General features: G+C 46.4%; 2 protein-coding genes across 2 annotated transcripts; both read right to left on the reverse strand.

Moving 5' to 3' along the window:
* Positions 1-6,685: 6,685 nt before the first annotated feature.
* On the reverse strand, positions 6,686-8,425 carry N7489_003582 (uncharacterized protein; the record flags this gene model as incomplete). Its single annotated transcript, XM_056709337.1, has 3 exons — positions 6,686-7,093; positions 7,357-8,005; positions 8,055-8,425. 3 exons carry the CDS (start codon positions 8,423-8,425, stop codon positions 6,686-6,688), a joined length of 1,428 nt encoding a protein of 475 aa, XP_056573639.1.
* Positions 8,426-12,051: 3,626 nt separating this feature from the next.
* N7489_003583 (uncharacterized protein) lies at positions 12,052-12,390 on the reverse strand (the record flags this gene model as incomplete). Its single annotated transcript, XM_056709338.1, has 1 exon — positions 12,052-12,390. One exon carries the CDS (start codon positions 12,388-12,390, stop codon positions 12,052-12,054), a length of 339 nt encoding a protein of 112 aa, XP_056573640.1.
* Between the last annotated feature and the right edge of the window lie 2,506 nt (positions 12,391-14,896).

Consider the following 14,896-nt stretch of genomic DNA (forward strand, 5'->3'; position numbering starts at 1 on the left):
AGAAGCCATCGCAACCCGGACAATCAAGCGTCCGGTGCACTCCCCAGTCACAGGCAAAGGAACTACAGCAACACATGCGAGCGCAACTCAGCGATGCCAACGAACCGAGAGATTGCATGATGCCTAGTATTACAAGAAATCCTCGAAGACCAACGAAAAATAGCGACAGCGAATATTCAGAAAAGTGCTCAACGAAGTTATCGCTCCTTGCCCGTCTGTACTGGAGACCTGCCTTCGGAGCTGCCCACGGAAGTTGCAAAAAGGATGCTTTTGGTTTAGCATACGACGAGCCGAAGACGTGGAAAGCTTTGCAGAATAGTTCAATGGAGATTGATGACCTCGTCAAAAGTGACAAGACGTACCACCAGCCTTGGAACAGCTATGATTGTCATCGTCCTGACTCTTTTTCTTTGGCTGTCTTTGATCCGTTTGTAGCACCAAGTCCGGAGACGTGCACCAAGCCCACTCACTTACGTCGCCGGATGTCTTTCCACGCCTGTCGTGCTGCAATAAGCGATATGTTGAAAAAGCGCCTAGCCATTTTCAGTATGCATGAAACCATGAGTGTATTTTTTGGTGATTGTCAAGGTCTACAAAGTTTCCCTACTTCGACATCTTCTAAACGGTTACCGAATTGTTATTCCCTCGCAAATCCATCTCAACTTATCGGATTGGTTTCTGATGCGGTGATTGAGCTCATGAATAAAAATGCCGTTACAGCTCCTGACAAATGCAAGCCTACAAGGTTTCATTCAAAGCTAGTCCCGCATATCAGTGTTTATGAATATATCGAGCGACTTTCGCAACTTGCCGAAGTCTCATCGCTGACTCTATTGACTGTTTTAATCTACGTTCGGAAGATACTCAGCCTCCAACCGGCATTTCGGCTTTCGAGCCTAACTGTTCATAGACTACTGTTGAGTTGTGTGGCTGTGGGCGTGAAAGTACACAATGATTCCCTGTGCTCCAAAAAATTGTATGCACGAGCTGGCGGTGTCCGCCCCGACGAGTTGACCATCTTGGAACTGGAACTACTTAAACAGCTGGCTTGGGAAGTTATACCACGCGAAGAATATGTCAAAGACTGTTATCTCGGTCTTGTTGACCGAAATGGTGGTTATGTACTACCACTCAGGCCGGAAGATGTATTATAGTTCCCAAGCAAACGAGAAATATAGTTTGCCGCATTGTACCGGCAAGGTGTTCCAATGACTAAGGGAAGATTGCAATTCGTGCGCTATCTACCTATGTGTAAGTAATGGCCCACCTATGGCAGCTCAAGCTTATGTGCTTCGCACGGTCACGGGGTTCTCCCTTCGCATGGGCACAGCGTGTTCAATTGCATTCGCTGTCACTAGATTCAAGGATGGTCGAGATGCCCCGAAACCGGTGACAAGAACGAACAGAACAACGCCAACTCGCACCCCTTTGCACGTACGTCACTATGACCTACATTTTCCTTACGGCACATTCTTTTAATGCACTTTTTACCGATCTTGCTAGACATCCTCCCTTACAAGACGGACTAAGGCGGAAAGTTATAAGCAACGCATAGCGACGCACAGGAAGTGTCTCCAGGTAATGAGGATTATTGAGGCAGAGATGGGATAACAACTATGCTTCTCTGTTGTTGGAACCGCTCAAGGCCGAGAAAGCGCATTGGTTGTTACGGCAAGAATTACAGCATTAGTCGATATTCAGAGGCCACTCAAAATAACTCTAATTTGCTGCTGCTGCTGCTGAAGTCCGCGATTCTGCCCTCCAAGATTAGCTCCCATGGACCAATGTTCAGCTTGTGTTGAACAACGCACACGCGAGCTGGTATTCGCTACCACTCGCGCGATCGACTCCCTCCGGAGCAGACCGCTGGCATCGTAATTGCCAGGCTTCAGTGTAAACCAGGTGAAATGGCCCTATCCCAGTACTCTGGGAAGGATATTCTCCCCAGAGTGTCCCTATCGAGTCATGTCCAGCTTGTACTCAGCAGGATTACCTGAGGGCAACCAATACGCACCCTTGCCTGAAAAGCGAGTTGTGCTGAACTCACTGAATCTTAGTTACCCTGTGGAGAAACCGGCCTTCTAACGCAATCAACGTGCAAAAGGGCTTTGTCACCCGCTCTGTAGGCCCGGCCGGCGCTTGCCGATCAACCCAAATTTTTATCCGGGTTGACCTCGGATATGTAGGGATACCCGCTGAACTTAAGAATATCAATAAGCGGAGGAAAAGAAACCAACAGGGATTGCCCCAGTAACGGCGAGTGAAGCGGCAAGAGCTCAAATTTGAAAGCTGGCTCCTTCGGGGTCCGCATTGTAATTTGTAGAATAGCTCATAGTAAAACATTTGGCAACATCCTCCACATACCATGACAAGAGCGATACATACAATCTGTTGTCGATTAGGCTGGAAGGGTCGACTGTAAACCGCCATCGACCAGCGAGCCCCACACGTCGTCTCGTCGCTTTTGCTTGCCTGGACATTCGGGAGATTTGGCGCCAGTGCGACGCTGCTTCCGCAGAATATGGTACTTCTTTCCTTCTTTCCTCGTAAAAATTCAACGCTTCAATTCACCTGATATTCTTCGCAATATGCGTCGGAGAGGACTTTCCACGACAGGTCTCAATGGGCATTCAGTCGAGAGAGAAGATTTTCTTCTCCCGTTCTGGCCAGCCGCATGCGCTATGTGGGGACATGTTGATGCTCGTGGAAGTCACAGAAGTGGTAAGAATGGTTGAAGAAAACAGCAGAAATGAATTTGAATATGCAGGATGTTCTAATTTAAAAAGATCATAGCGTTGTACGAAAAATTGACTATTGCGTTCATGAGCCAAGGCTCAGCTTGGTGAACTGGTGTTAGACTGTCATGACTCGCACCAGTCCAAGTTTCTGAGGGCCAGAATCCTTTAGCTTTTGATGTACCCTGTGTTTTTGAGAATCAACACCCTTGAAGAGGCACCAGAGCCTGCACTTGTTGACAATATCGCATGGTTTCACCTGTCCGTTGAAATATGTTTGTCCGACTCTTAGTGAGTCATGCGGTAATCAAATAGATATCTACCTGCAGAATCAGAATGTATGGGCGAAGAATGCGTGCACTTGCAATTCCCGTTATCGGGAGCAAGCACAACACTCAATTCTGGTCTCGCGCTGCAATTTGCTATAAGGCTGGAGTGCTTTCTCCTATCACACTCAACAAGTGGGAACACTTGTCACCTCAGCGTAACGCAGACGCAGGCATGGGCGCACAGAGGACGAGATAGAAACACGACTCTGGCGACCAGGAAAATAGCACCTCAGCCGATGAGAGCGAACAAGAAGTTGTACAACAGCATAAAACTGTGTTTGGGCATGAAACGGACTTGGAAATACGCGGGCAGACTCAGCTGTCCAGAGACAGCAATACGGTTGCTCTTGAATGCCTGACTGGGTAAGTACAATCCCACAAACATAATCTACGATTGGCCTGCTAAAAATATCTAGATAAGGTAACCGATTGAGGTCAGTTGTGAACCCATCCCGTTTCCCAACCAAGCACAACGCCCAACGTGACCATTCCACACGCTTTGGAAGGTACTCGCGAAGCGGGCTTCGTGTGTCTTAACTAAGTCAAAGAACACCAGCAATAGCAGGGCCGCGAACAGTAGAAACCGCTGCAAAAGAAGTCACACCTAAGTACCATTCCACAGGTTGGATTTGGATTTGAGTATGTAGTAAGCTTATTGATGTAGTACGCTCTGTTATTCGTCGACAACAGAACCATGTGTTACGTGTTCACTATGCGCCAGCTGTGTGATAATCTGGTTTCCCCAATCAAGCTACTATATCGCATTTGCAGAATTGTCCAGTAAGTGGTGAGGCTGATTTCGATCCATACTGTATGAAATTGTTGTCTTCTGGAACATTTCAAGACGTCAAAAGTCTTCCGGGTTCTAAAGCCAATAGTGGCATTTCAAAGATTCGATGACCAAGCAAACTATCTTAAGTAATTTTTCGCATCATGTGGAATGTGGTACACAGCTACGTCGCGTGATCATTAGACGCTCTCAAAGCCACCTGAGAATATTCGTCCTTGGGTTTTTCCTTGATGCTACTGTAGTTCCTCAGAATCCCCTTCCCTTCCTCTCCTCTTTTTCCTCTACAGTCAGTAAGACCATAGTATCAATACAGCTGTAATTGATCCTTCTCCCTGCTTTATCTCTGAGAAGTTCTATATCCATAACGCTTTTCCTTTACAGTTACTTCCTATCCTAATCCGCCGCTCGCCTACCTCATATATCACTATCGTTGTCAATAATAATAATATAGACCCCAGTAGGTCTGGGACTATAGGTACTTAAAAATAACCTCTGCCTGACTACCAGGACTTTTTCCTAGGACTAAAGTATCCACTATTACGTTTGTAGACTTATACCTTTCGCTAAACACTCATTTGTCGATGGTAATCTGGCATGGATAGTAAGGATATTTATTCGGCTGCTACCGATGGATTATACTTAGTACCTATTCCTAGATTGCTTATAGCAATGGTTATAATAGGGGTAACATAATTCCACAAGAGAGCTGACCATCCTACGCAACCCACTAATTTCAAATGTGCACCCCCTCCTCTCTTATGACCCTTAAGTTTACATAGCCCACATGTTGGTAAAGCCCTAGTCCTTGGCTACAACGGTGGCGAAGGCCTTCTCAATTGGGGGGTGGGGCGCGCGTGTATAGGTATTTCAATTAATCGCTTCCACAGGCTGCATAATTAATGCAGGTGCTTCTGCAACTCCCTTTGCATCTAGTATCTGCTTCCCAGATCTAGCTCGCTTGTGTGGCCCACTCGCTTGTAGACCTGGCAGTCACCCTCAATTTAGACCCGCCAGGACGTCAACGAGGGTCCAAATTTTGACCTTAGACCCTCTTAGGTAATATTTCGGGGCATAAATAAGCCTAAATAGGTAATTATCTGCTTATAAATGGTGTTTTATACACCCTTATGAAAAAAGGGACCCTCATTGAGGGTCCCTTGGCGGGTGGAGGGTCCGGACCTTGGACCCTCCGGCCAGGTCTACTCGCTTGTGAAATACGGTATGCAGAATACTCGTTAGGTAATACAAAATCTAATCTAATATTCAGACCTAACGGGTCTTTGAAATACGTGATTTAGGGCAAAAGTCAGGAATTAATACCAAAGGACACCTTGCCTTTACATAATAGATCAACTGCTCAGTGACGTAAAGATGACCGGACGGCTACCTGCCGAGTTAAAATGGAAATTAGAAATGGCTTCCTCAGTTCTCTTTACAATCCATGATCTACATTAACAACTTCTTATTCTGCCGGACTTCAACATGCCCCTATACAAGGCAGGCCAAAAGGTCCGCTACGTTAATGGTACGTCGTTGCGTAAGTGTCAGGACGTCACGTTTTCCCGGTGGAGCGATTAAGCAGATAAACTGAAGATCCATAGAAGAGGGCTACGAGCCTGAAAGCATGGGTATTATCAAATCTGTTCTGGAACAACCCACCAGCGATGGCTTTCGCATCATGCATGCAAGCAAATGTCGGCCGAGATACCAGGTCAGTCAGTTAATTAAATAGATACATTATGAACGGCGAACACACCTGACAAGGATTCTTAGGTCGAGAATGAGCAAACTGGTCAAACCTCCATCGTTTGGGAGGATAATATTTTGAGAGCCGAATGATATATTGTAGCATGGACCAAAAGCTTGTACCATGCTACAAGTTTTCGGTATATGGTTTAGATCCGATAAATCTTCGGCGATTATTTCCTAATTTATTAACCAGTGCTCTGTTACGTGGTCTTCAAAAAATGGCCGCTTCTAAGCCTATTTCCTGATTGTTTTGAAAAAAACAGATCCTTAATTTCACTTGACTATAGTTCTGGACATAGAACTTTATCGCACTACATACATCTACATCGTTATATTACAGCAAATATTGAGCCTCGTATCTGCAAAAGCACTTCTTTAGTTACTATGCCTGGCTATACGAGCACGAAATACAGTACAAATGATTCAGCGTCCATGAGGTCGGTGCAATCCTAATCTCGATTGGTTATACAAAGACTAAGAGCTTTGTCAGCAATACTTTACTTGGTGTTACTTGGCAGCTGAAAGGCACCAAGGCGTCCGTCGGTGCTCGAACTAGCGAATGTAAACGGTATAACACTAGGATGAGTGAGGTTGGTCCACCATGGACAGTTCTACTATGGATATCGGTATTCTCTTCATATGACGCAATTCAGTGCCACTATCAGAATCCACTCACGCCTTCACTCGTTTTCGGCCAGCTTAGACGTGACAGCAGCTTAGGCAGCTTGGGCACCAACTGATGGTAGATCCTCATTTATGGACGATGCTTTACTGGCTAGCTCTTCCTATCACAGTCATATTACTTGCCTTGCTTTGTCGAGAATTATAGATTGGCCTGCAGGATGTATGACGTTCCCCCCACCCCCAAGCGTGCTCTATTGAGACGTCACAGATGACAGGTATCAACCTTCCAGCAGACAAGAGTGTTATTACGGGATATAATTTCTTCTCCCATGGGATGAACAGGAACAGGTTGAGTAATCGTCTTCCCGGCCCCACCCGCGTTGGTCTGTTTCACATTCAGGAATTTTTTTACCATTTTTCCATGTTTAAACCTCAATATCTCGGCTCCCCGATAGTATCTACATACCAATTCCCACCACTACCATTGTCAGCCAATAAACTATATATACGTGCTTTTTCAGCTTCTTCCTCCGCCAATTGAGCTTGTTGGCCGTCATGTAAGGCCTTGGCATTTTTTCCTGTAACCGCATGAGCTTTTTTGTATCGCTCTCCAACCTCTGTTTAATCCTCCGGCTAGCATGTGCAGGAGAGAGAGCTATATTACTAGCATCAAGCATCGTTTTCCGGTTTTTGTACGCTTCTCGCTCCGTTTTTTCGGCGCGGAACTTGCTTAATTCTCGCTTTGTAAGAGCGAGCTGCTGAGCCAGTAGTGCACTACCATCCATACAGCGCTGCACATGCTTACGGAAGCGGTTCGAATTCTCTTTAAGCTCAGTTAAAAGCTTAGTATTAAGCTTAGTAACCCGCTCAATGGTATGTGGTGGCGATGTAACCGGTGAACTAGCTAGTTCTGGGGGGGGGATGGTGTAGAAAAAATGCATAGTTCATCCGCATCTTTATCCATTAGCTCCTGTAAAGGCTGGAGAAGAAGCTCTGGATTCAAAGGCCATATACCCCGAGATTTAAAAGCAGATCTAATAATTCTCGGTGTAAAAGCCTTGCTGCGGATATCGCCAATGATCCGAAAAAAATCCCGTTTTTGTATAACACTTCCACCGTACATAACAACCTCATTGTTTTTAGCACGGAAAAAATGCTTTAAGCATTGAAAAGACTCGCCATCTAGCGGCTGGGCGAAGTGTGCTGTATGCGGTAAAAACCAGATTGGGATGATGAAATGCTCATTGCAAAAAGTAGTGAATTCGATAGTCGCATGAAAGACGTGATTATCCATGAATAAAACATGCGGTCGGCCTTTTTTAACCCGGGTTTTTGTAGCTTCTTGAAAAGAGCAAAGCCATTCAAAAGCAGTGATATCATCGATATAGCCGCTAGGGGTTGGTTTAATGCGAAAATCAGACATTGTTGTATCTGTAGACCACTCCATCTGGTTCTTCCCCTTTGGTAAAAACCATGGTAGCATCGACCAACCATCGGCAGCGATACATTCAATGCTAGTAATACTCTCAGTATGACCGCCAGTAGCTAATACCGAGAGTTTCCACGTTGAAACCACCTTTTGCTTCTTCCCCTGGCCAATTTGGTAGCCAGTTTCATCCCAATTATAGATCTCACCTGGCTGGATTCCATGCTTCTCAAACACCTGAGAAACATTACGAAACCAGATAGTGAGATTAGCTAGATCTGCGCTATCAATTCGTGCTTTTTCCATGGGGTTTGGGGTGTTGTAGTTGAAAAGTTGAAATGGGGGGGGTAACCTGTTGATGAAGCGGTATACCCAGTTTGGGCCGACGGTTTTATCTTCACCAGAGCGAGCTAAAAGCCAGTTTGCAGATGCTTTTATGATAGTTTGGCGGTGGATAGATTTCAACAGCATCTAGTGATTCTAACCAGCTAATCAATGCTTTCTCTTGCATCTGATTTAGGGCCTTGTTGTTGTCGGCGCGCTGAGAACCATTTTTGCGACTGTGAATGCGCCCGCACAAGGTAGTGTACGGAACCCCGAATTCCCGCGCCAATGCTTTGATTTTTGGCTTTTTTCTTTGATGGTAGGCTTCTACAGCCTTTGAAATTTCATCCTTGGGAGTAAGGGTTTTTCCGACATCGTTTGGCGGTTGAAAATCGTATACAAAGAGGGTGGTGAGAAGAAAAAATTCCTGAATGTGAAACAGACCCATCCCGAGAACGCGGGTGGGGCTGGGAAGACGATTACCCCTATATCGCAGTACCGAAACCACTAAGCTTAGGTTTTCCCAAAATTTAAGTGTGGGCGAAACACGTGTGCCCAGACTCAACCTGATTCTATGTCACTTTATGGTCGTCTATCGAGTTATTCGACGGTCAAAAGTCGCCTTTGCCAGAAGTCTTCCTGCGGAGAACATAAATCGGGCACCCCGAGATGCAGAAGATGGGCCCCAGACTCCCCCAGTTGCGGAACCATCCACAGGCATCTTCAGATGGCAGAAACATTAAACTTACCGTCGTTCGACGGAAAAGAATGAATTCGCTAATACTGCGTATATTACACGCAGTAAGAACGACATGTGCCCTTCCGGCTGAGTTCAGAAAATTTCTATGCTGCAATATCTCCCTAGCTATACTTACCCTTTAATACTATCGGACTTAAGGCGTGCGGCTGGACAGCATCATTTTAGAAAATGCACACGCTCCAATCGGACACTATGGATTTGCCTTCAAATGTAGCAATTGAAACGGAGCCATGACTCTGCAGTATCAACAGCGTAGGAACCTTTTGAAATGCGACGATTTTGTGACACCTTCAAGGCTAGAAATTCAACCCTGAAGCTTCGCGACATTTGATTACTGAGAGAGCTGCTTGTGGGCATGGATGGCCCTGTTGACAAGTTCAAGATTCGCTACCATAAAAAGAGACTTAGAAGGTGGTTTCATCATTCAAATAAAAGGGTATATCCTCACCTACTGGTCGAGACTCAACTGGCTGACCCCGGATTTTGCGGTATCTTATAACATTATTCGAAACGATTGGGATCTTCTTGGCGGTCAGAAGATAGTCGCAAGCCTAAGTGTTGGGGGAGGGGGGGCTCTTACATTGGCGTCGTCAAGGTCTGTATATACTTGATCTGCTGTCTTCTTGATATGCTGCAGTTGGCTTCTTAAATGGGACGTTTGCGACGAAACTCCAAGTAATGGCAGGTGGTGTTTCGGAACCATTTTCTTCCAACTGTACCATTTGATGGATGTTGATGAGATACTGTAGTTGTTTTCCGCCAGCCAGCATATCAATTCCATATGGGCCTGGGCTAGAAACAAGGCACGATTGGCACATCGAAAGTTGTGCCTCGCAGCGCTAAGCAGTTGGCGATCGGACGCAGCGTGGTTGGAGTAATCGCAAAGATATTTTCGGAAGGTACTCCTGTCGAGTCTATTGCGTCCAAGGTTGTCTGCGATTGTATGGATAGTCACTCCAACATTATCCAGTAATTCAACTTCGGTGATGGTTTCTTCAGACATACCGAAAGTCAGGTTTCAGGGTATCGATATATACTTTCAGATTCGGGTGTAATAGCGCATTTTTGCAAAGACACAGCATAAACTTTTGAGAGCGGCGCCAAGTTTCGGGACATGGATTGTTCTTATTTCAAAAAATGAGCGGCGGCTAATAGCGTACCAAGCCAAAATCCGGTTTTTTGAAAGATGTTGAAACGAGGTAATGACACAGAGTTCGGAGCGGGTACTAGCCATTTTCACTTTGGGTTTAACAGAAAGATGATCGTGCGGAAGCTAACCGTCTACTGGTGGACGCAGGGCGGTGAAGCCGTATTGGGTTGGTGTTCAACGATCGCATTCGGCTGTTCGATCATGACTGCGGGTATATTAAATCATAACTGCGTATCGCCACGAAAAAGGAGGCGGCCACCAAAAGGTTTGGCTGCACTCCGCCTTCCGCTACATAGTTACTGCCGCTGATACTACAACTGGCTTTGCATATTCCTCCAAGTGTCGGCCGCATTTGCACTGATGCATCACGACCATACAGAATTACTGACTATTATTGTGGCTGGTCCCATATATTGGTTTACAGGAGCCAGACTCTCTCCTGTATCCAACCTTGGGCAGCAGAAAGTGAACAGACACGGACGGACTATAAAACAATAAAAGTGCCCAGTCATCAGGACGGATTCGGAGGATGCCAGCCTCTCCTCTGGCTCTTCCCCTTTCGCGTCCCATGAATTGATAGCCATTAACGGAGCTGCCACAGAAGATCCGCGCTTAGGTCCTCGTTATCCACCCCCATCCACACCCCGGTTGCAGATTCGCTCGTTGAACGGCGCATCAAATCGCATATGGTGACCTTTCGCGACACACAAGACAGACCGAAGAACGGTAATAACCTACCGTTTCCATTTGTGCCCATTGCAAAACCTCCGTATAAATGCGACCCGGCAGTCTGGGCCGGGTAGGAGCGTGGAATCCTGGAGCGCCAATTGGCTCTGATAAATAGATTGCGGGAGACAGCATGCTTCTGTTGTGATACGTGCAAATCAGGAAGAAAGCCGCACCATCGAAATTAGCTCCGAGATGTCTATACGCAAGTCAAATTGGCTCCGCGTTGTATTTATAGCTTCATCTTTCAATCTAGAATAGAAATATAACAGACATACCTCCGAACTACAAGAAGAAACTGTCACCATGGATGATGGACAGCACATCTTAGAAATTGTCCAAGCCGTCAGGCGGCAGCCAACCTCCTTCCCAGTGAGTGTATGACGGGGCCAATCTATTGTCACGGAGCTCACTCGAACGTCAACCCGCTCGCGGAAAGGTTACAATCCACAAAACTGGCCGTATGCCAAACTAGTAGGGGTTACGCCACTGTGTCTGGGGTTGCTGCATAATAATGGGTCATTGGCATCTGAGCTCAGGGAAAGTCGGTCCCTGTGGCACACGGCGGGGGAATGATGCGCGGCCGTGCGATTTACTGCTTCCCGTCCTTGGATAGGATAACTTTTCTGCTAGGCAGGCGAACTGACATTGGAAAGCCATTTTAGCTCACTTGCCAATCGTTGACTGGCTATATACCTGGGAATCTATTCCCTCGATTTACACTCTGCATATCCTGTCGGAAAACCGCTCTGATATTTTCAGCAACGGACCTAATGATGTCATCGGGAGTCAATTGAGCCAGCGACGGGCGGGAATGGACCGAGATTAAGCATGCTATGAGGCAATTTCTGTCGTAACAGGCTGCAAGGTCAGAATATTGATTTCCAAAGACCCCTTTACATAAAAGAAAAATTATTGTCATCCGTTGCCAAAAACGTGATGAGGTAGAGATAAAGGGGGAAGGGGTCCGGAAAACCCACAACATGGGCCTTGCATTTGCGCGGTCGTAATTGAATAAGAGGATCAGACGTCATCGTCGGCAACGTTGTTGGTCAAGCAAGGTGAAGCCAATGGTATTCTAGTCTGCTTCTTTCCGGAATTAGGTATTACCGGCGACCCACTTCGCTCGGCCTTCCTGATCTTATTGGTAGCTGTTTTCTCCGAGCCAATGTAGATCTAACGTGCATCTCCTGGCAGCTGAGAAAGACTTGTACTTATCATTCACAGGTATCAATCCCCTGTTTTACATGGTCGCCGCCGAAACGCGTATCTAGAGAATTTTAATTTCATACCGATCGGAGCATGCAGGTGGCGACGCTAGTTGCGAGACGAGTTGCAATTAGTCTAGGATACTACATTGAGCATGGTTCATATGCAGCATGAATCAATTCTGGGTCTTTCATATGCGTTTGTAGATTGAAGTAGAAATCAAAAGACGTTAGGGATATTTTCGGGGCGAGCCACTGTGCCATCCACCGCCAAAGACACAGGCAAGGCTGTAGAGTGGGCGGTTGCTGTTCCATCTCCCATCGACCCATCGGAAGATAAGATATTCGAAAGATATGAAGATTAACGTCGCAACGAGCTCGAGTCTTGTAGTATTTTTGTCTAGGTTGATTCGGCGGTCTCCGCATTTTGCATGGGCCAAAACCCTACTTTTGAGCTGCCACACCTCCTTCAATCGGTTCACCTCAGCTAGGAGTGCGTTTGGCTTGGATGTCGCGTCGTCCGGCGCATGCTGGATTTGAGTTGCTCGTGCTTCTTCCTCAGGCGGCATTTGTTCGAAGCAACGCGGTTACGTTCAAGATAGCGGGCCCTCTCCGGGCTGAAAATGTCCCCGGGCGACTGAGCCTTCGAGCAACGCCGCCGCTTGCTGGGCCCCACCTCGGGTCTGAATACTTGTTTCAATAGCAAGCTTCCCGTATTTTCGCCGCCAAAATTGGCGTGCAAGGGTTGGGAGAGCAACTGATATTGTTTGGAGATGAAGTGGGAGGAATTTGACCACACCGTATCTGCTGGAATTACGAATTGCGAGTCTGATTCAGAAAGCGTTATGGTACTCGGCTGCTCCAGAATTGTAGCCATCGCAAAGGGTAATTTCTGAAAAGCAATGCCGTTTTATGGCTGTTGAAGGACAATAACCTATGTATTATAATGCCTGAGGGAGAAGATACTGGAACATTAAGAAAGCTAGGCGGCAGGCCTTCAGTACTGGCTATTATACCGATCTCGAACCAACCCTCAATAAGATACATCACGTTCCAGGACTCTAACCCAGACTGGAACATGATGTCAATAGGTCGGCAGCTTCACAGTACAGCGGTAACGCGTAGTGTTTCTGTTGTGGACCCCAGCCGAGAACTAAACCGCAGAGCACAGGCTAAGTGTGCAGACTAATGAACTGCGGAATTTCTTGATCAAAGCATAAGGACAGCACGCACTGAGATGCCAGCCAATGAAAAGCAACAGAACCTAGCGGTGTGGCAAATGGCGTATCCGGGGTCGAGATAAAGCGAAAGTGGCCGGTTAGCGATCACGGTTATCGTGTGGGGAAACGAAGCAACGAAGACAATAATATAAACACATCGCTTGCCCTATCCAGTCTCCCCTCCCCCTCCCCATAGGCTCATGATTCCTGTATTCAGGGTGTTGATACATTAGAACGTCAACCCTCGCCTGTCATAAAACCGTTACTGAGTCGGGTTTGCTAGACCTGTAACATCATAGTAGCCAGGGGACTATGCGACTGGTGTAGGAGAAGGGTGCTTCATCGACGGAAAAGGGCGTGCTAATGTAACAATTCGCGATGTTCGGCCCAAATTATAACATCCTGAGAATGGCGAAGTATACTCGGTATTGTGGGTCGGTACAATCCAGATTTTGAGAGAATATTGCGATGTCGGGAAGCGCATACTTGCTCAATATCCACTTCAATGAGACCTAGTTGTGTTAGTTTCATACTTAGGTAATCACTTATGTTTACTATAAGTTCGGTACACTAGACACCCTGAGGACCCCAGTTTGAACTATATATCCCTTAGTACTCTTATATCTCCAAACACGGTACACCGCTGACCTAGTCGTCATGCGTCGCCTTCGTCCTATGATTCGCAGCTGAGAACAGTTTGCACCAGATATGATAGATGAGCTATTCCGGAATCAGCTAACAGTCACATAGCCTTGAGAAATCACGTAAGCGATATGGAAAATGGTGTCCAGCGCACCACTCCAGTAAAATAACTTTTGGTATCTTGGCAGCTCTTTAGCTTTGCCAAACAAAGAAGAGCTATGCATGAGCTTTTAATCTAACACTGAAACTACATTGGTGGGACGGCGCCATATGCCTGGCTTTGGCCTTGCAGGCAACGGGGTGTATAATGTTAATTTGGTGCAAGGAAGGTATGCAGGGATGCTGCGCCCATTTCCACATATGTCCTCAGTTCCCCTTGACAGTTACAAATATCCAGGGATGAGGTCATACGGGCGAAGTTACTTCTATAAGTAGCCAATGCTTCGTTCACTGTAAGGTTGCACTCCATACGCCAGAGGATTATCTATTTAACTTGCGTCGACGACAAGCTTCCAACTCGTTGAATTAAAAGAGAAGAGACAAGACGACCTACCTTAAAGTCTATTCAGCAAACACTTTCAACCTTCGATATCTGGGGCACAAGCACATCATAGCAACATCAAAGTGGGCAACAGGGTAAATGTAGGTTAACGGCACACCAAGCAAGATGATTGCTTCGCCTATGAACTCTGAATTCAGCTGTACCATATTTCTCGTTGTCCGGCGGCAAGTTCCACTGGTACTTCTTTACTCATCACTTTTAGAAAAGTAATGCAGGGTGTACTACAAAAGTATTATAACAAGATGTTACAGCAGTAAAAACGAAAAGTGGAAATCTATCTCGACGATGGTCACAAGTTCAAAAGTTGACTCAACAGCGAAGGTCTAGCTTCAACACTCAAGCGAGGCAAGGAAAAAGGAAATTCCATGATCCTTAGTGATGGAAGTGTGAGCGCTCTTCGGTGATTCAACGTTGGGCCATCCATGCGTGACCGGAGCCTCGATTTAGAAGACCGTAGTTTTGACAGTGAAGCAATGTTCCTTGACCTAATCAACCTCGCTCATTCTCAGCACAACTATGGCACACCTCTCTCCGTGGGCATCAAACGACATCAAGAATGTCGCTGCAAAACTCGCGGTAGAAATGAAAACATGGGAGTCAACATGGCTCACTTAGGATAGGCGCCATGTCCTTCTGCATTTGCTGCCTAGC

This window comes from Penicillium chrysogenum (genome assembly GCF_028827035.1).
Source record: "Penicillium chrysogenum strain IBT 35668 chromosome Unknown utg000001l_segment0_segment0, whole genome shotgun sequence".
NCBI classification, from domain to species: domain Eukaryota; kingdom Fungi; phylum Ascomycota; class Eurotiomycetes; order Eurotiales; family Aspergillaceae; genus Penicillium; species Penicillium chrysogenum.